The 26,075-nt window shown below is 39.0% G+C and overlaps 1 protein-coding gene and 1 long non-coding RNA gene across 2 annotated transcripts in view; both read left to right on the top strand.

Annotated features, from left to right (window-relative positions):
* Positions 1–26,075, top strand: part of LOC137046659 (uncharacterized) — a 541,808-nt gene that overhangs the window by 276,603 nt on the left and 239,130 nt on the right. The window lies entirely within an intron of this gene.
* The window catches only part of unc5da (unc-5 netrin receptor Da), a 293,559-nt gene that overhangs the window by 156,738 nt on the left and 110,746 nt on the right, over positions 1–26,075 (top strand). The window contains exon 2 of the mRNA XM_067423231.1: positions 22,408–22,608. Within this exon, the coding sequence (XP_067279332.1) occupies positions 22,408–22,608 (201 nt within the window). The remainder of the gene's footprint in view (positions 1–22,407; positions 22,609–26,075) is intronic.

Below are 26,075 nucleotides of genomic sequence, written 5' to 3'. Positions count from 1 at the left end.
TAAGAAAAATACAGCGTTTAAAAAAAAAAATGTGTTAAAGGTGGGGTAAGTCTTATTTCAAAACCGTTTTAGAAAAAGGACACGGGCTGAATGGAATAACAAACTTGTAGCCAATCAGCAGGAAAAGGGGCGTGTCTACTATTGATGGTGAGAAGAGCGCTCGCTCTCACTCTGTGCACATCATTATTCAAAACACACGAGTCACACATGACGGACATTAGCCGACAACTAGTCTAATATATGCTGCTTGACTATACTCGTGTGTCATGTTCACTCTTTAGTCCATTTGCGATCGTATTGTGGCTCACTTCAGCGAGGATAAAGACCCGTTCATTTCCACACCGTATGGAGTATCTAAATCTCTGGCAGTTTGGCATGCAGTCCGAATTATTGATCGATTCACTGATTCACAACCGTTTGAATCTTTATCTGAGGTTTGAACACAAACAAGGAAAATTAGACAAAATAAAGTCATAGTTTTTGTTATTTTTGGACCAAAATGTATTTTCGATGCTTCAAGAGATTCTAATTAACTAACTGATGTCACATATGGACTACTTTGATTATGTTTTTATTCCCTTTCTGGTCATGGACAGTATAGTGTGCATACACTTAGATACGCTTTCGGACTAAATATAAAATATCTTTAAGTGTGTTCTGAGGTCTTACGGGTGTGGAACAACATTAGGGTGAGTCATTAATGATTTCAATTTCATTTTTGGGTGAACTAACCCTTTAAGTTTGAAAGCTTCAAGGGAGTTGGTGGATTTTTCAATGTTTAACTGTTACAATTTTCCTCTTTTAAACTTTTATTAAAAAAAAAAAGTTTAAATCATACATTTTGATTGATTCAACAAAAGCATATACCATCAATCAACAATGTTATAGCTCAATGTGTTTTTTTTTTTTTAAGCTATCTTTAAAAATAAATTATATATAATGGGGAAAAAAACAATGGTATTTTTACTTGATTTTTACCTGTCTGTTGTGACCACATTACTCTCTTTTTTAGCAGATTACACTTAGCTTTTTAGCATCTAGTGGTGTTCTCTGCCATTTCAGAATGGGGAAAAAAACTCAAACAGACACTCAAACGCACATATTAGGGCCTCAAATGTCTTTTGGTTATAGTGAAGTTATGTTTTTGTGACAGTGAGTGATGGTTTGTTTGCTACCTGCCTCATATTCATCGTGTGTGCGAGCGTGTATCCCTCTGTGTTTCGGGGTTCAGAAGTTCAGTGAAAATGAATTCTGCTCTGCTGAAAGTACAGCAGGCTATCACTCATTCATGTATTTAATACAGACTGTTTCCTTCTCGAAATTACTTTCAGCAGAAAGAGTTTCCGACTCGGTTGTCATGAGCCGCTCCCTTAGCTTCACTCAGTCCTTCACCGAAGAGTTTTTATTCATTGATTTGAATGTGTTTGTATCATTAGAATGCCCCTTTCTTGGCTAACACATCTGTTTTCTGTGCTAGCATCAGGTTTTAAGAAAAGCAGAAAGCTGAAGTTGCAATGCTAGTTGAAGCTAAGCATGCTAATGGCTATAGCATGTGAGTACAAAACAAAATAGAGGATATTCCTTGTGAAACCTCCGTTCCGGGATGGAAAAGCTGGATTAAAGTAGTTAGCAAGCGACATTTCTATAACATAAACACCGGTTGTCATTCATATATAGATTTTTATGATGGAAGCTTGCAAAAAAAAAGGCCAAGTGAAAACCTCCAGCCCTCACAGGAAGCCATTAAACTGAGCTACAGCTTTAAATCGCTCTAATCCGAGTCTCCGAGTCTGACATTTAAACTTCAGAGCCAGCGGTGACCAGAGCCGACGGTATAGACAGAGGAAATATCTCTCTATGTGTAAACACAATTACACATAATAGTTCAGCTACTGTGACCTTTTAATTCTAACAGACAAGATTATTTTTATGGAAACGGATCATTTTAGACTGTCCGGAAAGAGACATTTGGAAATCCTTTTACGGAGGATCACTAAAACGATGATGTTTATGATATCTTTCTTTAATATTGTATTGTATTATCTTGAATCACGGTACATTTAAAGAGCCATTTCATCTAAAGGGTTCTTGATCATTTTGGATTGCTGAATCACTTTAATCAAATTCATTTTAGACAAACTTTGACATATGAATTATAATAAAGAGGTTTGCATTTATTAACTTTAATAAAAGAATTACAGTCCAGGTGACTTTTATATAAGACTTTCGTAGCTAATATAAAAGAAACAGACATTTCAAATGAAGTCCTGTCTAAAGAGACACGTGACGCTCTGTCCCAGTAGGTTCTAATTATGGCAGGACAAGTTGTTTGATTGATGTTCTTGTATCACAGGACCGCTCAACACATAAATGGTGTGTCAGTCTTTTACCTTTTTGCCAGTTTGCACGTCACATTGTAACTTCCTCAACTGTACTCAGAAGACACTAAACTTCCATTATAGAGGACAGTGGGGTGTCAGCTAGTGATTTCTCTGTTTTGTAAGAGTCGTTAAAAGCTCTGTCTCACCTTGCTGTAATGATTATCTCAAGCTGTGATGGATTCTGGGCAACAAAAAAAAAAAAAGGGAAGAAGGTAAGAGGTGCAAGTTTTATGAGTGACATTTTTCTATATGCCACATATGCGCACTGACAGGAGAATAATGATATTAATAAATTCACCAGAACGATCCGCTTTCGTTCTTTTTGAGGGATATTAACTTTTTTATGGAACTCAGTTCCTCTCTGCTGCCAGATTTTTAATGAAATGACAAAATGACAACATTTAAGGTATATTTTATCTGTTCTGCTCCTAAAGCTGTCTGAGCACTGGAAAGAGAGATTGTAATATATTCTGAGGTTCATTTAATAATGCTATGCAATCGCGAGAGCAGGAGAGGCAAGCTACTCTGTGTTGGCTCCGTTTGGTTCAAGCGGGCAAGAATGAGAGAGTGAGCAGAGGGAGTTGGAGAGAAAGAGAGAGACAGAACTGATTCCTACTCACTTAAAGGCTGTAATTACAAGCCTTTCTGCCTGATGGATGATAAGAGTTTTTGTAATGAATGAATGGAGATAGTGAAAGGGGAGAGTGAATGGAACTGGCTTGCATAATGCATTCAAAATAACAGTCATTATAGATCTATTATTGCAAAAACACATACCTGCAGATTATATAGAGAGAATATGCAGTATGTTTTCTTGAGTTACACATTCATCAGCTTAGATTTAAGGGGTTTTAAATGTAGCAGCATTCCCTTGCTGTTAGGTATTGAATGGTCCAGAAATAAAAACCCACATCAGTATTGTTTCATGATGTTTGAATGGGGCAAAAAAAGTGAATTTTTGTGATGATGCACATGTTTTGAAAGGTTTAAGATATTTGAGATTATTGTAGTTTGTAATGTAGTATGTTTTTTGGAAGTCTCTGTTTCACTCTTTTTTCTTCTTCTTCTTTTTTTAGTATTTAGTATTCGTTTTCTCAGCACTGTAGTTTTATTTCTCTCTAGTGACATTTTAATTTTTAAAGCAGGTGAGTTGTAATAGTTTAAAGTGTTATAATGTATCCCAAATGTTTTGGGCCATTAAGGTAAAAAATAAATAAATACAAAATGTTATTCAGCAATGATGCATCAAAATCTGAAGCATGGTAAAGAGCCTTCAACGCCACAATGTAGATGCTAAATGTCCCTCTAGGTGTCACTATATCGTCGCGCAGGTTGCTTTCAGTTGTTTGCCTAATGCGTCAGATCAAGACGCATTTAATTCTTTGCATTTGTAAAAGCAGATATGAGTTTATTCATATTTATAGGCTACTTATGTATTTTGGAGCAACTAACCCAACTCTTAACTAACCACTTCTAAACAATATAATACACATACCAGGCAAATAAAAGCACAGTCATGGTTATGTGTTGCAAAAACTGACCAAAAACCGTATAAAAGTATTAACTCATGTTGCATTCCAAGTCTTCTGAAGTCATACGATGTCTTCATGTGAAGAACAGAGTTGATCTTAATGTTTTAATCGCTGAAATGATGATCCCGCCGCTGCGTGAATGCACTCCTTCATATTTCTCATTCAAAAGATACACACGACTCTTAAGCATGACGCAGTCGGGCACAGTACACAAGAGAGCCAATGGCATATTACAATCAAAGCTGACGCAATTGGTCACGAGACATACGAGAGCCAATGCAAAATGAAATCTGACATTGTGGGCAATTTTTTGAATGCATGATCTTCGGCGGATAGAGACGCTGATCGCTTTTGGGGATTTTCTTCACACAACTCAATCGTTTGTCCTCAGAACACTTGGAATATTTGTACTTTCTGAATAAATTGTGGATGCAGTCGTATCTGCGTATGTCCTGTGTTTTATATCATATAATACACAAATGGGTTTAGGGATGGCATGGGGTTGGGTTACATGTTCAAACGTGTTTAAAGAGCGTAAATAAAATGATGCTGGCTGATAAAATTAAGAATCACACTCCAACATGTCATAATGGCAAAACCATAACCCAATATAATTTCATCATGATTATAACGTTCCCATGCCCAAAGGTTTCTCATTGAAATTCTCTCTTTTTTCTTTTTTAAGAATCAAACCAGCATATTACAAAGATTTCTGAAGAATCATGTCACACTGAAGCCTGGGGTAATGATGCCGAAAATTTATGAAAACATTTGTCATCACAATTAATGGCATTTTAAAATACAGATATAAAACAGATTATTTTAAAGGTTATTGTTATTTTAAATCTGCACTATGTAATTTTTCTGTTCACTAGAGGTTGCCAATTCAAAACAAAGGTGTAGTTTGATGACGCCAAGTTTGAGCTCAGAATCGTGGGACATGTGGTCTTGGCCTCACAGCCGATGGAAAAGAATCAGCATAGGACTCTGGCAGAAATCATGTTGATGGATGCGGTTATTAATGTTACTGTAGTATGAAGGAGAGAAGGACCGAGTGAGCAAGGCCGCTGGAGCGATTGTTGTGCAAACACACGGCTCACGAGCAGTGGGACTTTTATTATGACGGGACACAGTCGTCGGCGCCCTTTCCCCTTTTCCGGTCATGAGTGTGAGGTAATACAGCTCTGTTTATCATATTAGATACATTTAAGTGTGTTTAAAATGATGTTATGACGTTTCTCTGTGCGTTCGCTCAGCGGCTAAGAGTAAAGTGCTTCTGAAGAATAAAACCAGAAACCGAGGGTAACGCAGATATGACCGTATTGACAGGCGACTCCCTCAGACATCTCCTTGGTTAAAATAGCAATTTTCTCACAATTTACAAATAGTTGGAAACATTTGGGATATTGTAAGAACTCAACTGAACAAAATATATAACACTGGCCTAGTGGTTTTTGGATATTATACTGCAAAAATACTACATAGTGCACCTTTAAATGGCAATAATGTTACTGGTTTTACTGTCATTTTTTTAATCTAATACATACAACATTGGTGAGCATAAGAAATGTGTTAAAAAAACGTTTGAAAAGTAGTGTACGATGTATGAAAAACTATTAATTTGTGGCCATTTTTTTATGAAAGTCAAAGAAATATTTTAGTTTAGGCCTACTCACTTGTTCGTGGTTATTATTTTAAATTTCAGTTGAATGAGAATGTTACATCACTATTTACATTACATACTAGTTTTTACCACACCAGTATGTTATATATCGGAACAAAACAAGCTGTGTATGTCAGTCAGATGACTCTCTTTGTTTGGGTGTTTCTTGGCTAAAATAAGCTTGTGATGTACTATAGCCAAAGGATTGTCCAGTTGAATATACATTACACAAAAAGTATTTTGTGGTGTAGAAATCCCACAATCCACCTTTTCCCTAGCTGCTTTTCTTTATTTTCTGCAGAAGAGAGAGCGGGTGAGAGAGGGAGATAGGGATTTGGCTAAGGATCTAAGACATCGAGAAGACAGACATGGAGTGAATGCCGCATCTTCATGATTCAGACAGATGTTTGCCACAGGATGCATTCAGAGAGACTTCCCTTGAGAGCGAGAGAGAGAGAATCTGAAACTCGACCTTCATTTAGCAAAAAACAGCCTTTCAGTCCCTGGTTATCCAGCTACCGGCAGGAGATTCCTCTACAATAGCATTGTGGTCCCTGTTCCCCCACGATTCGTTGATATCATATCGCATATTTGAACAGATGGTGAACAGAAATCATCAGTATATCTGTATGAGCTCCGTACATTCACACTCTCCTATCGAGCCACAGTGCCCCCTGTTGCGGCTCACGGTAGGGCTTCAGATCAATCCCTCTCTCTTTACTCTCTTTCTTCTTCTCTCGCCCTCTTTTGCTTCCTTCTCATCGTCCTCCCCCTCTCCTGCTGAGTTTCTTTCACCTGTCTCATGTTCGGCTCTGATCAGCATCTGAATGAGAGAGGAGAGGCTATTTACTCTGACTGACAGAATGAGACTCCCGGCAAACTCGATAGAACTACCGTGTCAGGGCGACTTTTGTGTAAAGGAAATGAACGGATGAAGGTTCAATCCTTTTTAGGTGGGCGGGGACCAGGCGGACGACATCCTGAGACAGGCAAACTTGCCTCTGAACAGTTATGGTTAATACAGGACTGGTGCTGTTTGGATTCACGTTGCAGATTATTTGCCGCTTGCTTCTTGATGCCTGGGAAAGAGGCGTTCATGAAGCGTTTTCAAAACGAGGAATCTGCCGTCTATTTATAACTTATGAAGCTCATGAATTTTTACTGATGCTGTGGAGACGTAAGATGTTATTTCGGGAGGATTATGGTAAAGGTGCTTTCTTGAAATCTCTTTCCCAGCACTTGATTTCATCTGAACACTCACACTGATATTGTCTGAACTCTCTATATCCCTTAAAAGCAGTTCTGCGAGGAAACGGTTCTGGAGCTGTAGGTTTGGAGACAGCGAGTGGGAAGCAGCCGTGTCTCTCTCTCCTCTCTTTTTCCTCACTCCATTTCTCCAGTGTCTCACGGCTCAGTGTGATTCATGATTAATGTGCCTGTCATGCTCATCAAGAGCTCAGAAAAGGGCTCCTTTTGGTTGTTCATAGTCCCTTCATTTCTTTAAGCTATTCTCTTCCTTTAAGATGGTTTATTTCAGCTCTTCTCTTCTCTTCTCTTCTCTTCTCTTCTCTTCTCTTCTCTTCTCTTCTCTTCTCTTCTCTTCTCTTCTCTTCTCTTCTCTTCTCTTCTCTTCTCTTCTCTTCTCTTCTCTTCTCTTCTCTTCTCTTCTCTTCTCTTCTCTTCTCTTCTCTTCTCTTCTCTTCACATTTTGTCACTTCTGTCCTCTTTTCTTCTCCTGTTGTCCTCATTTCTATTCAGCTCTCATTTCTTATTGCTTCTTCTCTCATCTCCTCTGATCGCAATCCTTCTCCTTTCTTGTAATTTCTCCTCTTATATATTATTTTTCTTTTCTCAGCCATTCTTAAGTTTCTTCACTTGTCTCTTCTCATCATTTCTCCTATTTTCTCTTCATGTCTGGTCTCAAGTATCTCGTCTCTTCTTTTATTTCCTAATCTCTTCTCTTCTTGTATCATTGTCTTGTCTCTACTTGTTTCTTATAAGTGTCACCTGTACTCACCTTTTCTCCTCTCCTCAACTTTCCTTTCATCCCCGTCTATGTTTCTATTCTGTTTCACTTCATTTATGCTCTACTTGTGCTTTGTTGGTCCATAGAGAGGGATTAACAGTATAACTGTCGGTGTGTATCTTATGTAAATGTATTTCCACACTTTTCCAGGGATCAAAAATAAAATTGAACAGACTGTACTTCAATTTTCAATTTTTGTTTAGCATTATTATATATACACACACAGCTGATTATCTCTTCATCACGGCAAATATTAGTGGGTGGGATATATTAGGGAGCAAGTGAACATTTTGTCCTCAAAATGAATGTGTTAGAAGCCGGATAAATGGACAAGCGTAAGGATTTGAGCGAGTTTAACAAAGAACCAAATTGTGATGGGTAGACGACTGGGCCAGAGCATCTCCAAAACTGCAGCTCTTGTTGGGTGTTCTCGGTCTGCAGTGGTCAGTGTCAATCAAAAGTTGTCCAAAGAAAGGAACAGTGGTGAACCAGCAATGAAGGGTCATGGGCAGTCAAGGCTCATTGATGCACGTGGGGAGAGAAGGCTGGCTCGTATGGTCCAATTATACACACAAGCTACCGTAGCTCAAATTTCACAAGAAGTTAATGCTGGTTCTGATAGAAAGGTGACAGAATACACAGTGCATCACAGTTTGTTGCATATGGGGCTGCATAACCGCAGACCAGTCAGTGTCCATGCTGACCTCTGTCCACGCCGAAAGCTCTAACAGTGGGCATATGAGCATAAGGACTGGACAACAGAGCAATGGCAGAATTTGGCCTGGTCTGATAAATCACATTTTCTTTTATATAACGTTGATGGCCGGGTGCATGTGCATGTGGGTAAGAAGGCATGCCAGCAGACGCAGTGTGATGATTTGGGCAATGTTCTACTGGGAATATCATCTACTGTAAATCTATAGTGAGTAATCTCTAGTGTAATTTCTTGACTACATCACTACTTTATATACATATTTTGCATCATGGTGATGGCTGCTCTTCTTTTCTGATGCTTTTTGCATGCCTGAAACAAGTATTTCAACTAATGCAATGATTCCCTCTCTTTTTCAAAGGAAAAGGAGATATATGAACAGAGCTTTGGGGCTTCCCGGGAACTTTGATCCCGTGGGACTGCGATTAGAAAAAGAAGCGACTCTCAGTAATATCACTTAGTGTAAAGCTCTTTGGAGACGAATGGGAAAAAAAAACACAGAAAGACTTCGATCTCGAGGGCTCCGGAAGGACCCTCGCTGTCTGTTCGTTAAATCTTCCACACATCCAAAAATCCTTTCAAAGGAATTCCATGCCATCTGAAGTGCTCTGGAAATGATACGAGGCATCTTCTGTGTACTTCTTGCGTTCCTTGAAGTTGAACCATCATCCCAGCAAACTTTTATGCGCTCATCAGTCCGGAAGTTTGATGTAACCGCCAAACACATCACGTAATCAAATTGCAATCACATTTATAATGACTCTTCCATTAAGAGTCTGTGAGAGTATTTAATCGGCATCACAGGGGACAACATCAGAAGCGAACAAAATTTGACATAACTTTACCCTATCGTGTTAATTCTACCATCTGAGACGGCCCTAACAGAACTCTCTCTAATTATATTCAGCCCAACGCAAGTACATACAAAAGCGACACTTCCTAACCTTTTCTGAAATGTCAGTGTTACGGAAGGATGTTTTGTTTGTACTAATTAGATAACGACTGTGGCCCTGCATTTGAATTTTGAATAGTGCTGTAATTACAGTTCTGCTTTGTAAATTTATGTACTAGCAGCTGTTTTACTCTCACTCGTGATATTTATGATCAGCTTTAGAGACTGCAGTCTCTCTGTTCCAAAACCTAGTCTATGGCAGTATGTTATGAAATGGTACTTCATACATTGTGACTCAAATGCACAACTATACGTGTCATTTACAAGAGACTCAACTCATTGATTTTAATAGAGACACATCACCAAGAGGAATTGTGTGAAATTCTAATAGGCATACATGCACACTACAATTAATTTTTTTGGGTAAGAAATGAAGGATGCATCAAATCGATCAGATGTCACAGTAAAGGCATTTGCAATTAAATATTTCCATTTCAAATAAATGCTGAAAGTTCTAGCCTTTAAATAATCCTGTGAAAAGTATCACAGCTTCCACAAACATATTAAGAAGCACAACTTTAATCCCTAATGAAAGGGATAGTTCACCCAAAAATGAAAATTAGCCCATGATTTACTCACCCTCAAGTGAGCAATTTCTCTCAGACGGATACAATCAGATTTAAATAAAATAAAAAATTTCTTGGCTCTTTCAAGCTTTATAATGACAGTGAATGGCTATTTCTGTTTTGATGTCCATAAAAGTTGATCCATCATAAAAGTGCTCCACACTAGCCTGGATGACAGCCGAATTTAGCCCCGCCCACAAAAATTTTAGGACGGGCAGTTCGATCTGGCCTTGCCCCATAGAGGAGTAATTATCCCCGAACAGAAACTGTTCGGACCAATGAAATCATCAGGGCGGGCTTTAGACGATGACGGACAGATGATCAACAGTAACGTAATCATGCACGTCATCAAAGGGGCTTGGATTATATTTACTCGAATCCTAAACGGAGAGCTTATTTGTATATGCATTCATCTTCACAATTTCTCTCAGAAATGATGATCATGTTGGGTAAGTACTCTGTGTATCATTAAATTATTTTATTTTTTTACAACACCGGCAAAGATCGTGTATTCCAACCTGATTTCAGCGTGCGTGCAGACAGGGTTGCCAAGTTTTTACAACACAACCCGCAAACTACTAGCCCTAAACAATAGCTTCTCGGCTCTAACTACTAGCCTACAAACGACTAGCCCTAAACAATAGCTTCTCGCCATTTTCCCCGGGGGGAAAATGGCGTTTGGGGGGTAAAATGTGTGTTATTTTGGCACGGTTGCCTGCTAAAATTCGCACTCATGGGTCTATATATCACATAATAGTCGCTTCAACCTGCGGACATAGAAAACAACCCGCGGGGGGGAAAAACGCGGACTTGGCAACACAGTGCAGTTGAACTATGTTGATATTTGACAATGTGTTGCTCCGTTACTCTGATTGGTTGTAGGTCTATCCAATTGATGTCTTTCCTGGTTCGGTTGAAACACGCCCCATAATCACAGCCCAATGGACCAGTATCAGACGTGAGTATGACCACGTCAGGCTAGCTCCACACGGCTCTGGGGGTTAATAAAGGCCTTCTGAAGCGAAGCCATGAGTTTGTGTAAGCTGCATCCACTCTAATCTCTAATCTATTAAATATTTTCATATATCACTATATTTTACTTTACTAATCAAATAAATGCAGCCTTGGTGAGCATAAGAGACTTCTTTCAAAAACTCAAATGACCCCGATCTTTTGAATAGTAGTGTATATTGCACAGCCAAAATGGTATGGTTTTTAATCATTTAAAACAATTTCCTATGTTTTTTAGTGTTAAATGATTTATAAGTATATTTATACATTGCTTTATCCACTAAGGATACCGGCAATGGTTTCCCCCTTAAAATTTGATGAAACAAGGAGTCATAATTAAGTGTCCTACTTTTTAGAATAGCATTTGTGTTGGGAGTGCAATTTAAAATGCTGCCTACATAGGTAGCTCAACGCATCGGTCACCGTGATTTTCCTAGATCAACTTATTTAGTTGATTCTGGAACTACATTCCTATATGAAAATGTTGTCTTAATCCTATCCTTACCCCTTAACCCAACCCTACTCATAAGTTATCTCTAAAATCAGAGGGAAATTATAGGTGAATAACACTGATGTAGAAGCACCTAACCCTGGTTGTAAGCCTAAACTTAAACTGTAACATAAACTGTAAACTTGTCCCTCAAATCTGATTGGCTGATTGAACTGTTGTTCCATGATCAACAAAGATGTTGATCCAGGAACATGTTGCACTTGAAATGGCGTTTACCATAGCTTATTAATGGAAAAGTCTCTATTGTCTGTCTCTTATGTGTTTGCCGCTTTGAGAATCAGTAAACATTTGGTTATTGGGCTTTGAACTGCTTTTGTAACGAAGCATTATGGGACATCTTTATTTTCCAATCAGCAGTAATCCGGAGCCCAATCACATTAGCTCTTTTTTTCATTCTGTAATTTTACATCAATCTATTGTTTTGTTTCCACACTCTATTTCCTAAACCCCCCTCTCCCCCTTCCTTCACCAAACCCCCCGTGCCTGTGTTATCCCATAATGTGTGTGTGCGTGCGTGCGTGCGTGCGTGCGTGCGTGCGTGCGTGCGTGCGTGCGTGCGTGCGTGCGTGCGTGCGTGCGTGCGTGCGTGCGTGTGTGTGTGTGTGTGTGTGTGTGAGGCTGATCTACATGTGCTTTTGTTCAGGCTGTGGGTGAGCTGTATGTTATGCGGGTTCATCACCCTGCTGAGAACTGTTATTATCGTGATCTTGGTACTAGCAGTCTGTCAAAACTCCCCAAGGTGCACTTCTCTCTCTTTTCTGTCTGAAATGCACACTTTGCACCATTTTCCACAGGATTTGCAGAACAGGGGGAAATACAGCTTACTTTTGTGCAGAAGCTTATATTTTCACTATATCTACAGTGAGGTCCAAAAGTCTGAGACCATTAGTGAAAAATGTTCTCTTTTGTAAGGTTTTCTCAATTGAATGACATTTTATGTTGGTGCAAAATACACTATATTGCCAAAAGTTTTAGGACGCCTGCTTTTACATGCACACAAACTTTAATGACACCCCATTCATTAATGTGGATTTGGCCCACCTTTTGCAGCTCTAACAGCTTCAACTCTTCTGGGAAGGCTTTCCACGAGGTTTAGGAGTGTGTTTATGGGATTTTTTTACCATTCTTTTTGAAACACATTTGTGAGGTCAGGCACTAATAATGAATGAGAAGACCTGGCTCACTGTCTCCGCTCTAATTCAGCCCAAAGGTGTTCTATTGGGTTGAGGTCAGGACTTTGTGCAGGCCAGTCAAGTTCCTCCACACCAAACTCACTCATCCATGTCTTTATGGACCTTCTTTTGTGCACTGGTGCATGATGGAACAGGAAGGAACAGCCATCCACAAACTGTTCCCACATAGCTGGGAGCATGAAATTGTCCAAAATGTCTTGGTATGCTGAAGCATTAAGAGTTTCTTTCACTGGAACTAAGGGGCCATGCCCAACCCCCACAAAAACAACCCACACCATAACCCCCCCTCCACCACACTTTACACTTGGCACAATGCAGTCAATCAAGTAGCATTCACCTCAGCATGTACTGACCCCGCTCTATGAATTAACATGGCCTACCACTTCATGACTGAGTTGCTGTTGTTCCCAATTGCTTTCACTTACTTATAATACCACAACAGTTAAACATGTAATTTTTAGTAGTGATGCACTTAGCTTTGTACATCAGAAGTACATCAGCTTTGATAGTACATCTCAAATGCCTTGTGACAGATTGTGTCACAGATTGTTTTCTTTTGATGCTGGTATCTTATAATTCTAATTGCTTGATTTATACAGCTTTAATTTGCAAAATAAATAAAAACATTAACTATAATATAATTTTAAAGAAACGTTACTACTAAATAGCTTCAATGTGGTTATCTACCTTATACGTCCTGACAATAACTTGACACGTTACAATTTGAAAACCGCTTCCCCGACACTGATATGTGCTTGTAACATCTGCAAAATATGTCTGTGCTTTGACATAAACACTAGATGCAATCTAACCATCAGAGCTTGATTTCTTTATCACTTCTAGGTCAGAATGGTTAGCATGTTTGTATTCTGTGTGTGTGTTTTGCGACATAGACCTCTCAGCGTGACAGACAGGTGTGCGTGTGATAAACTTATTGCTCAGAGCTGATGGCAGTGACATCTTGTTTTGCTCCCGTAGCGTGAGATGTATCTAGCGTCCGCCGTTATTGCCGGGGTGGCCCACCGCTCGTATATCATTGCTGTGGCAACTTGCTCGGCCCTGACAGCGGAGGGGGGATTGAGAGGACGCGGGCGGCCATTTTGGCGTTTCTGCCGTGTCACGCTGTGGATTAAGAGATGAGATCGGTGCTTTATCAACTAATGCAAATGGGAAACATTAAATAGCTATCAGAACATTTGATAGAGGGAGGTTTGGAAAACACGAATACACTCAATCACTGAAATCATCCTCTCTCGCTCTCTCCTCACACACATAAACACAGCTCAAAAGCCCCTCAGAGCGGCAGTCAGGACTGTGTTATTGTGTCTAAGCCGTGATTGCATTAGGATGTCATGGTCACTTTCGTTCAGTTTTATCAAGAACTAACACTACATAACAAAAGCACCAGCACAGGGAGAAACAAACACGCAAAACCCAGGTCTCCTTGCATCGCACGCCAGCAGTCACTTAAAAATAAAAGCTTTTAAAAAAACAAAAACGTTTTTACAGTCTGATGTCACAAGAGCTATTTTGGCTTACATCATATTTGTTTAAAGAACTAAAAGTTTTATTTTATCTCAAGAGAAGCGTATAGTCAACGTCAAAAACTTACATTCTACAAGTCCTAAATATAGTTCACCAGTTGGCCAGCAGTATGCACAACAGTACTACTTTTTATAGATGAATTATTTTAGTGATTCAAATCAAACTGTCTACTAAAGAAAACTTTTGAGAAAAAATATTATTGTTATTATTATTATTATTATTATTATTATTATTATTATTATTGGGGAAAATGTAATCAATTTTGGGTTATCTGTTATTATTAATTGTTAATTATTATTATTATTATTATTATTATTATTATTATTATTATTATTATTATTATTATTATTATTAATTATTGGGGAAAATGTAATCAATTTTGGGTTTACTGTTATTATTAATTGTTAATTATTATTATTATTATTATTATTATTATTATTATTATTATTATTATTATTATTATTATTATTATTATTATTAATGGTGGTGAAAATTGTAATGTTCAATTTTTGTAATGTTCAATGTTCAAAATTTTTGTGGCAAAATTATAATAGCAAAATTCTTGATGTTGTTATTATTATTAGGTGACATATTGGACTCTTTAATGATGGACCATTACCTTTTTTTGGGGGGGGGGGGGGGGGTAGTCCATGTCTCAGGTATATTTTATAGTTTCTGTCAGTAACAAACATTTGGTCCTCCGCTCAACAACAGCAGTTATCGTTCTCTATAAATCAGTCTGCATACAGATGTGAGGACGTCCAAGCGCAAGAAGCTCTTTCCACCTGTTCCCATTTGCACTTTCGCTTTCTCACTCTCTGCCACAAGGCCCCCCCCCCCCCCCCCACACACACACACACACACATACAACTCTTTCTCTCTTTCCTTTCATCTGCGGCTCAGTCGGATGACTATTTTCCCCTTTCATCAGCCTGCCATCATGTCAAGCACTCCTGAACATCTGTGATGGTGGCTGGATAAAAGCGCGTGGTGTACGAGTCCAAATGCGTGCGCTTGCGTTTGAGCGTGTCGCGATTGTGTATTTGCTTGTAAATGTGAATACATTTGTTTGTGGGCGTGCAAAAAAAAAATAGCATTAGCACACATTACAGTAAGGAACTGCACGGTCCAATATGTTTGTGCATGTTTTTTGAATATGGATGTGTTCACACTCCTACCTGTGTGTGGGAGTATTCATTCTAAAAAGATGCATGAGCACAAAGCATTGGCATGATACAAATAAGAAACTGTGCCATTAATTATCTTATAGAAGATAATGTGTGTTCTGTTTACATGTCTGGAACAAAGAGGACTGGAGGTGGAAGATGGAGAGAGCGCTATCGCAATTTCTTTTAATATCTTGATTCTTTCTCCTAGACGGCACTGAAATTAAACCTACTGCCCCTGCCCCTAAACCTAGCCATCACAGGAAACATTCTGCATTTTTACTTTCTAAAAAAACTCATCCTGTATGATTCATAAGGATTTTGTGGGGACATGGCCAATGTCCTCATATTTCACCCTCTCCTTGTAATACCTTTGTCATACCCATGTCATTATACACATTTGTGTCCTCGTATGTCACAAAAACACACACACACACACACACACACACACACACACACACACACACACACACACACACACACACACAGACAGTAGTGTTTCCATGTTTTATAAGGACTTTCCATAGGCGTAATGGATTTCATACTGTACAAACTGTATTTTCTATCCCCCTACACTGCCCCTGCCCCTAAACCAACCCATCACAGGAAATATTCTAATATTCTAATATTCATTTCCAAAAAATGTCCCCATAAGGACAAGGATTTCGAATATTGCCATCTTTGTGGGGACATTTTGTCCCGATAACGTAGGGATTACCAGCCCACACACATACACACACGCACACACACACGCACACGCACACACACACACACACAAACACACACACACACACATATATATATATATATATATTTTTTTTTTTAAAAACCAAGAAAACAAAAAAGAACAGCATTAATTTGATTTCAATTGTATGCATCCTTGCTGAATAGAAGTATTTATTACTTTCAAAAAATAAAAATAAAATTTTACTGGCCCGGTAGATTTATTATGACATGATTTTGGAAAAGGTTAAATAATAATTTATCGTTTGGTTAACATTATTTGCCTTGTAGTCAGGGGTTTTCAAACTGTATGATGCCAATGACCCTCTTCCTAAAATCCATCTATTTTTATGTACAAAAAAAAACATTTAAACTGTTAGATAAATAGTAAGTGTGACATTATAAATACAACATATTAATTTGGCTATACTTAATGTTTTATGTATAAACCTGAAGAACATTTTTCAAGTAAAAGTTATTCATATAAGCAACTTTCACAATAGATGTATGTAAGCAGCTTACATACTGCATTAAGATCTGCCTTACAACCCCTGTGAGTGAGATAAAGGGACTCGCATCAAAGATACAAAGCAAACATACACAATTCTGTACTGTACGTGGCAAGAAAGGAGAGAAACATTTAGAAATGAAACTGAATGTTCGGTAGACTTTATCCATTTTTGCTTTATCTTTTTATTCTCAGAATTTTTCTTGGGACCCCTTAAAACCTCCTGGAGGACTCCTGGGGGTCCCTAGACTCTAGTTTGAAAACCCCTGTCCTAAATGTCAGCCTAAAAGGAAAGCTGTTGAACATTTTGCTGAAAGATTACAAAGGCACGCTTGACACATGTTGACTTTAAGTCTACTGAGCTATGAAAGAAACACTTGAGTGATGAAATTGTCCTCTGGTGTGAGAGAGACAGTGAGAGAAGGAGAGGCGGGTGCGAGGGCTGTGATTTTCTCTGTGTGAGCAGTACACGCAGGCATTTCTCCATTCATTCTAATCAGGATGAATCAGGTATGTTTGCCAGAGGATTACGCACCTGTGCGCACACATACACACACATAAAGTTTCCCAGGGAAGGATTTCTAGTCAACAGAAATCTCTGTTATGCTTTTCAGCCAGGGGAAATCGTTTCCAAAATATCCCATCCAATTACATCTGTGACAGTTTTATTAGTGAGGGTGTATGTGTGTGTGTGCATGTGTGCGCGCGCGTGTGTGTGCGTGCACATGCAGTGACAGAAAGAGAAATGGAGGGCGAGCACGAGAGAAACATGAAGAGCGGTGCTTTAAATCACTGTGTGCTTTGAATCACTGTGGATATTTCAGCTCCTGTCACTCTTGTGTGGCTCTTTTATCCACGAGACACTTTTAGACTCTAAATCTTTCTCCAAATATCCCTGTGTGAAATGGAATTTCACACCCGTACGTGGTCGATTTCATGGGGAATGACGGAACAGTTTTTCTGTTTTTAATAGCCAGTTTTTCATAGATTTACAGTGCTTTTATTGTATTTTGGGGCTGTTTCACTCTTTATTTGACAGATACAGAGGAAGGTTACTGGAAATTTTGCCTTCAGCACATTTTTTTTATTCTCTCATGATAGTTAAATTATTATTAAATGATTTATCTCTATTTTTCATTTAATTCTTTAATGTCATCCATTTTATTTCTTTGTCATGTTGCTTTGCACTATTTTCATTTTGCACTATTTCATCTGTATGCAGCAATGTACAAATGTAAAAAAAAACTGAAACTGAAGAGAAGGATATTCATGACTACTGCAGCTCAAGATAATTTGTGCTAACTTGATGTCATGAATGACTCACCCTAATGTCGTTCCACACCCGTAAGACCTCCGTTCATCTTCAGAACACACTTTAAGATATTTTATATTTAGTCCGAGAGCGTATCTAAGTGTATGCACACTATACTGTCCATGTCCAGAAAGGGAATAAAAACATCATCAAAGTAGTCCATCTGTGACATCATTTAGTTAGCTAGAATCTCTTGATTTTGTTCCAAAAATCACAAAAACTACTTTATTCAGCATTGTCTTCTCTTCCGGTTTTGTTCTCAATCCTCAAATAAAGATTCAAACGGTTATGAATCAGCAGATTGATTCATGATTCGGATCGCTAATGTCACGTGATTTCAGCAGTTTGGCAGTTTGACACGCGATCCGAATCTTGACTCCCCCGACCAATGTTCAATTTTACATTGAGCTTGGTCTGGTGATAGCCAGACAAGTCAGATATATGAACTGAACCTTTGATTTTACCTGCTCAAAGAAAACAAGCTTCTTAAATGTATCAAACATCAAACAAAACTCTAGTCTGGGCACAGAAGAAAACAGGAGCAAGAACAAATGCACAAAAGGAAATACTAAAAGCCTCTAAAAGCCACTTTAACATCTGGTTGTTAAAATCACATATGTAAAAAAAATAATAATAATAATAAACGTATGAGAGCGTGTTATTGGCAATATGATATTTTGTAGCCAGATATGACGGCAGTATGCAGCACGCATCACCACAGACGAACATCTCTTCATTAAAGGAAGTGTATGTAAGATTGTGGCCAAAACTGGTACTGAAATTACTTTCAAATGACTGTAGAGCGGTGTATCCCCCCTCCCCCTGACTCGAGGTTGCCAGATAGGCTGCAGGAACGTTTGTAACTGCAGCTGTGGTAACTAGAGAAGATCTGGCAACCCGGATGCAGAAACACTACTGACTTTGTGATTGGTAGATAGGTGGAGGGAGGAGCTTCAGGCAAAAACACAACATGACATCATCAACATCAGTTGAGGGCTGAGTGATATAAGTATTTGAAATTAACATGATTTCTTAATGTCTAGTGACATAACAGGGCCATTTTATGATTAATTGAAATACATTTCTTACATACAGTTTCTTTAATCAAAGGCACAAACTACCGCAAATTAAACCGAAAGTAAAGTTGTAGGTGCTCAACATGCAATCATCTTCGTTAAAAGTAAAGAAACTAAATTATCTTACGAGTGCTCTGTCCGTTCTCGCTCACTCCTTTAATTTTAAAATGATCTGATGATCAATAAAACGCAGCTCATATCTGTTGTTTTCGGTGACGTGAAGTCCATTAAATCTGCATATATATATATATATATATATATATATATATATATCTATATATATATATATATATATAGATATATATATATATAGATATATATAGATATATATATATGTGTGTGTGTTTTGCGGAGATATATTTAAGTGCCCAAGAGTAAATGATATCTGATCAATTCTGATAAATCAGATAGCTTTGATTTACACACAGCATGTGTGTTCTCCAGGTCATGCAGGTGGTTCATACAAGCCGAAATGTCCAAAGATGTCGACTTTTAAAGTAGTTGGAGCATTTTTAATCACTCTCACTCGTGTCTCGCCTCTCTCTGCCATTGTATGCTAAGACGGCAAAACACGTGTGTGTCAAATGATGTCAGAAAATTATCAGTACATTATAACGGTTATGGTCTATTACTGAACCAATACCGAACTGTCCACGTCTGCATCGCGATGCATCGAAGAAACTATTAATTTCGACAGCCCTAATGTATCACTCTCGAATTTACAATAAAATGTCCGAGTTACTTTTTTAAATAGATAACAAGTTAGTTTTCCCATTTATTGACTGGCAACTGTCCTGCCCCCATGTTGAGAGAAATCAGTAGTAATTGTAGAATCAATAGGTCTCATTCGCTAAGAATTGCATAGATTCTTTTTTATTTGTACAGGAGAACTTCTCACCCAAAAAAATTCCACCTGATTCACCGGACGTTCATTCGTACGCTAATGTGTTCCTATCCTTGTTCTGATGTTAGTACATTTGGAGTATTCTTAATGAGCGGCTGTGTGCACAAGGTTAGTCATTTGCATAAAACACGCCCAAACCATCTCCATGTAAGGGCTTTCCGCATACGCTTTCTTTACAGCCTTTTGTCACTCTCGTCAAACTTGCCGCTGTTCGCAGACGCGCTCTTGCCCTCATCCTCGAGCGATGCCAAATGTACCATTCTCACCAGTTCTCACAATAAACACCTTTTATAAAGACCCAGATTAAAGAGCTCTCATTAGCCTGCTGTACATATGCGTATATATGCGCTATTCAGAGGAACCTCGCAGCTGAAGCTATAATGCAGCTTTTCTTACTCTTTAACCGTACATTATCTAATGTATTTAAGATAAAATTATGTGAACTTAGCATGTTTCCTAAATATCTGTAAACATATTGTGGCCTCACATTATATTAGGTGGCCTTAAGTACAACCTGTCCTCCAAAAAAAATACGACTCTACAGGTCGTTTTTCAAGCACCTTATTACGACCTATATTGACGTTTTAAAGTCATGCGCCCTCTAGCCTCTTACACTCAGGGCCATTTTTTGGGATTTCCGCCTGGATTTGGCCTACCCAAATTGAAAAGCTTCCCATTCACACATACAGTGGTCCAGGTTCAAAATGTTGGTGTCATTTTACAGGAAACCCTTTGAAGTTACATAAAACACTGCTAAAAGTCATGAACATCTAAGTATATGTTGTGTAATCTGTAATAACACCCCAAAAAAGTAGGCGCTTTTTTATTTTTTTTCCCATAAATTCATTTTTGAAAGTGTGTAACTCAGGTCCTGTGTGCTCTAGGAACCTGCAGACAGTTTGGGCTGCTTCCACTAAATTACAGAAAATAGTGGAAAAAATAAGTTTGTCTGTGTCATGTTGTATGCCAGATTTACTCGAATGGGTCTGAAGGATTGCCCCCCTTTTTTCCCCCTTTTTGCCCCTCCCCCGACCCTGCTACCCCATTCCACCACCCCCTTCCACCACCATATACAGTGATATAAATGCAATATTCCAGTGTCATTAAATTAATTATACATGCTGGAAGAAGCCCAAAGTGTCTGCAGGGTCCTAGAGCACACAGGGCCTGAGTTACACACTTTCAAAAATGAATTTATATTTTTGAAAAAATCAAAAATCAAAAAGCGCCTAATATGTGTGTGTATGGGAGGCTTTTCAATTTGGGTAGGCCAAATCATGTTGCTTAAGTACTATGTACTTACATCAAAAAAAATATGTACAATGTATTTACTGTGCTTAAATTGTACTGTAAAGCACTTTTGCTGATATTGAGGTGGGATACGGGTAGAGTTTGGGACAGGTGTGGTGGTGTGGGTCAGTTTAAGGGTAGAGTTAGGTGTAAGGGAAGTTTCAACAGTGTAATTACAAATGTAACAGAAATTAATTACAGACGTAATTACATGCAGGTATTTTTTTAAATGTAAGTACAATGTAAAAACATGTATGTACACAATAAGTGCATTGTATCAAATGATTAATTCAAATGTTAGTGCATAGTACTTAAGGACACCTAATATAAAGTGGGTCCCATATTGTTATTTTTATGCTTTAGTACAGTCAAAAACTTACATACAGCACCTTTATGCTCCTTTTTTTAATTATGTGTCATGTGCGAGGAAAAGAATGTAAAAGTAATGTAAAACTGTGTTCTGTGTGCGCAGCCTCTTAATATTGAATGTTACTTTGTTTATTATCAGCATTTGTATGCTCATAAACCATTTTGAATTTAAATTTCCACTGGGATTATTACAGTGAATGTGGAATTCCTGTAAATGTGCTGCTGCTTTATGACAGTTACAATAAGAACAATAGGTATTTTAGGAGGCAGCGTAATTAAGTTACCCCCCATTTGAAGCAGCCTTTGCATTTGCATGCATGTGGTCACCGAAAATGTCGCCTCCATTAGCAGCTCATTAGGGTTTGTAACAGAGCAAATATCTGAATATAATGTGAAGCTACAGAGCCCAGAGGAGCTGTCCTTTGTCCTGAAAAGGCTTACGCTATCGAGTATGTGCTCTCCGCTGTCCGTGGTGCTGAAATCCTCTGCAGGCCCCTTCAGCTGCTTTAGGGCAGTTTTCACTTTATCTCTCAGTGTCACCAGCTCATATGGTGCTCGTTTGAAAACGTCATCCAACCTGAGAGCGCTTTTGAAAGTGATTGACAGGCCAGTTAAGGAAGTGAGTAAGCTTGCTGTCAGGGAGCCCTGGCTGATGTGTCTGATTATAGGAACTCGCAGATAGGTAGCTGTCATCTGAGTGGATTTGCTGGGTTAGACGTTTTTGCTTCATGTTGAATGAAACAGGGACTTTAGTTAGGGGTGGTTTTGGTGTGATGGAGAGATTTTGTCTTTGTTCTGTCTGTATGAAGGCTGTGCAAAGTATGTTTTTTTTTAATTGTATGTATGTAGGCTATGTTAAGTTCTTGAGGTTTCTTTGAAAACGAGATCTCAAGGGTTTTTTCCTCTTTACGAGGCATTTATTTACTTTTCTCCTAGCTGACGCCTAATTCCTGAATGTTTGTCGCAGGGTCACGTGATGGTCTCTCAGCGATGTCTGGAACGTTGCCTCACTTCCTGCAGGAGCCCGATGATGCTTACATCGTCAAGAGCAACCCCATCAAACTACGTTGCCGTGCCCGTCCCGCCCTCCAGATCTTCTTTAAATGCAATGGGGAATGGGTCCATCAGAACCAGCACACTTCCTTGGAGCACACCGAACTGGGAACCGGTAAGTACACGCGCTCTGTCCTTCTCTTTAGTGCACATTGTCTTTCTCTGTCTTTCAAATACAAACATCCAGCAGCGCCTGATGGGAGAGTGGTGTCTAGAATGTCAAATCTTACAGCAGCAGACATTCGGCTCAACTTCTCCCAGCATTTCATCTTTCAGTTCACTCCCCATCAAACATACTGTGCTATCTGTAAGAGCTTGAAAGAGACTGATTGTTGCATTTAGTGTTTGCTGGTGCAGGTTTTGACAGCTGAAAGGACTGATCCAGTGATGCAACACAGTGAAATATTACTTTCATCCCCCCTGTCAGATCAGTACTTGACCCAGGCATGAATTGCTGCTTTATATTCAAAAACGTTTGAAAAGCAGCCCGGCTCATTTCAGGCATGTTTTACCTTTTGTACTTTCTTTCATCTTTATCTGTTATATATATAAAAGAGACAACAGTTAGCGGCTGAGAAGATTGATAGATTTCGAATGCTACCTGTATTGAAAGCTTTAAAATAGACTGCTAGTGAGGACAAAATCATCCAGCTGACTTTTTGCTACATTTGCCTCACAATAGACCAGAAGTCATTCACTTACGATAAGGAAATCAGAGTGTCAGTGTGTATATTTTACATAGTATCATTAATTCAGTAAAGTACAGTAAAATGGTCAATATAGTTACATTTATTCATTTAGCAGAATCTTTTTCACAAAAGTGACTTACAAATGAGAACAGAAGCAATTAAATTAACAATAAGTCAACATTATGCAAGTGCTTATGCTAGTCCCAGTTAGTCTAGCACAGTACATGTATCAAGGCGTGTGTGTGTGTGTGTGTGTGTGTGTGTGTGTGTGTGTGTGTGTGTGTGTGTGTGTGTGTGTGTGTGTGTGTGTGTGTGTGTGTGTGTGTGTGTGTGTGTGTGTGTGTGTGTGTGTGTGTGTGTGTAGCGCATATATATATAAAAAAAATGTATTTGAAAATAACAAATAAAATTAAAAAATTATATATATATAATTAGCAATTTTTCTATTTTATTTGTTATTTTCACATGAAAAAAAAAAACATTCAAAATCAGACAAGAAATGACTGAGCTACTCCTGTCTGAAGTCAATATAGTCAAAAAATCGATTAAAATTTTTCTTTAGGTTCCGAAACAAAATCACCTAGCAACCATACCTTACAATCCCTGGTAACACAAAAATTGGCACACACCAAGTAAAAAACAAATATCTATCTATCTATCTATCTATCTATCTATCTATCTATCTATCTATCTATCTATCTATCTATCTATCTATCTATCTATCTATCTATCTATCTATCTATCTATCTATCTATCTATCTATCTATCTATCTATCTATCTATCTATCTATCTATCTATCTATCTATCTATCTATCTATCTACGACTATCTATATATATACATTCAACTTTTTCCCCATGATACCACAATTATTTGATTAACATTATTGAAACTGACAGCCTATATATTAGTTTTTCTCATTCGCTTTGGTGCATTTCTCACGTCACTGTTTACATTTGCACAACAGTTGCAATTGAACGCAGCTCTCAAATCAATTAGTACAAACTGCAAAACCTAGTTGACAACCTGCAAAAGCATGTCACTTGCTCAAAATGGATAGCTCATTCCTCAAAAGCAAGTACTGATGTCAATGAAAGTGTCAGTGTCATCAAGATAAAAAGTCCTGACACCATTGTTTATTGAGTGAGTGAGTGAATGCCACAAATTGAGATGTACTGAGTGAACACATCCTGATTAATAATATATGTATTGTATATTATGTGTATATATAAATATAAATGTGAATATGTTTGATGTATGTTTCTGTTTTGCTTTGTGAAATGCTTTGGCAATACGTACCCATGTATGTCATGCCAATAAAGCACAATTCAATTGAATTGAATTGAGTGAGTGAGTGAGTGAGTGAGTGAGTGAGTGAGTGAGTGAGTGAGTGAGTGAGTGAGTGAGTGAGTGAGTGAGTGAGTGAGTGAGTGAGTGAGTGAGTGAGTGAGTGAGTGAGTGAGTGAGTGAGTGCTAACAAGTCCTGAGTGAGTGAGTGAGTGAGTGAGTGAGTGAGTGAGTGAGTGAGTGAGGTGAGTGAGGTGAGTGAGGTGAGTGAGGTGAGTGAGTGAGTGAGTGAGTGAGTGAGTGAGTGAGTGAGAGAGTGAGTGCTAACAAGTCCTGAGTGAGTGAGTGAGTGAGTGAGTGAGTGAGTGAGTGAGTGAGTGAGTGAGTGAGTGAGTGAGTGAGTGAGTGAGTGAGTGAGTGAGTGAGTGAGTGTGTGAGTGTGTGAGTGAGTGAGTGAGTGCTAACAAGTCCTGAGTGACGTGAGTGAGTGAGTGAGTGAGTGAGTGAGTGAGTGAGTGAGTGAGTGAGTGAGTGAGTGAGTGAGTGAGTGTGTGAGTGAGTGTGTGAGTGTGTGAGTGAGTGAGTGCTAACAAGGAGTGAGTGAGTGAGTGAGTGAGTGAGTGAGTGAGTGAGTGAGTGAGTGAGTGAGTGAGTGAGTGAGTGAGTGAGTGAGTGAGTGAGTGGGTGGGTGGGTGAGTGAGTGAGTGAGTGAGTGAGTGAGTGAGTGACTGAGTGAGTGAGTGAGTGAGTGAGTGAGTGAGTGAGTGAGTGAGTGAGTGAGTGAGGTGAGTGAGTGAGTGAGTGAGTGAGTGAGTGAGTGAGTGAGTGAGTGAGTGCTAACAAGTCCTGAGTGAGTGAGTGAGTGAGTGGGTGGGTGGGTGGGTGAGTGAGTGAGTGAGTGAGTGAGTGAGTGAGTGAGTGAGTGAGTGAGTGAGTGAGTGAGTGAGTGAGTGAGTGAGTGAGTGAGTGAGTGAGTGAGTGAGTGAGTGCTAACAAGTCCTGAGTGAGTGAGTGAGTGAGTGGGTGAGTGAGTGAGTGAGTGAGTGAGTGAGTGAGTGAGTGAGTGAGTGAGTGAGTGAGTGAGTGAGTGAGGGAGTGAGTGAGTGAGTGAGTGAGTGAGTGAGTGAGTGAGTGAGTGAGTGAGTGAGTGAGTGAGTGAGTGAGTGAGTGAGTGAGTGAGTGAGTGAGTGAGTGAGTGAGTGAGTGAGTGAGTGAGTGAGTGAGTGAGTGAGTGAGTGAGTGAGTGAGTGAGTGAGTGAGTGAGTGAGTTTGTTGATAAATAAGATGCTTTCAAGAAATGGCTAAAGACTCGACTGCTCAGGTTAAGTTAGGCAGGTCATTCCAAGTCCGGGGTAAAGGAAAAGTGATTTTGTGCCTCTTTGGGATTGCGCCACAAGGTTCCGTTGAGGTGCAGAATGCAAGCTTCTGGAGAACACACAAGTCTGAAGAAATTAGTTTAGGTATAGGGATGCAGAGCCAGTGGTCCTTCTGTAGGCAAACATTAGTGCCTTGGATTTGATGTGAGCAGCTATTGGCAACCTGTGCAAATTGATGGAGAGGTGTGACATGCTCTCTCCCCGGCTCATTAAAGATCACTCACACTGTG

Source organism: Pseudorasbora parva, chromosome 18 (genome assembly GCF_024679245.1).
Source record: "Pseudorasbora parva isolate DD20220531a chromosome 18, ASM2467924v1, whole genome shotgun sequence".
In the NCBI taxonomy this organism is placed as follows: domain Eukaryota; kingdom Metazoa; phylum Chordata; class Actinopteri; order Cypriniformes; family Gobionidae; genus Pseudorasbora; species Pseudorasbora parva.
Note: the sequence above shows the minus strand (reverse complement) of the source record. Positions and strands in the feature narration are given on the sequence as shown.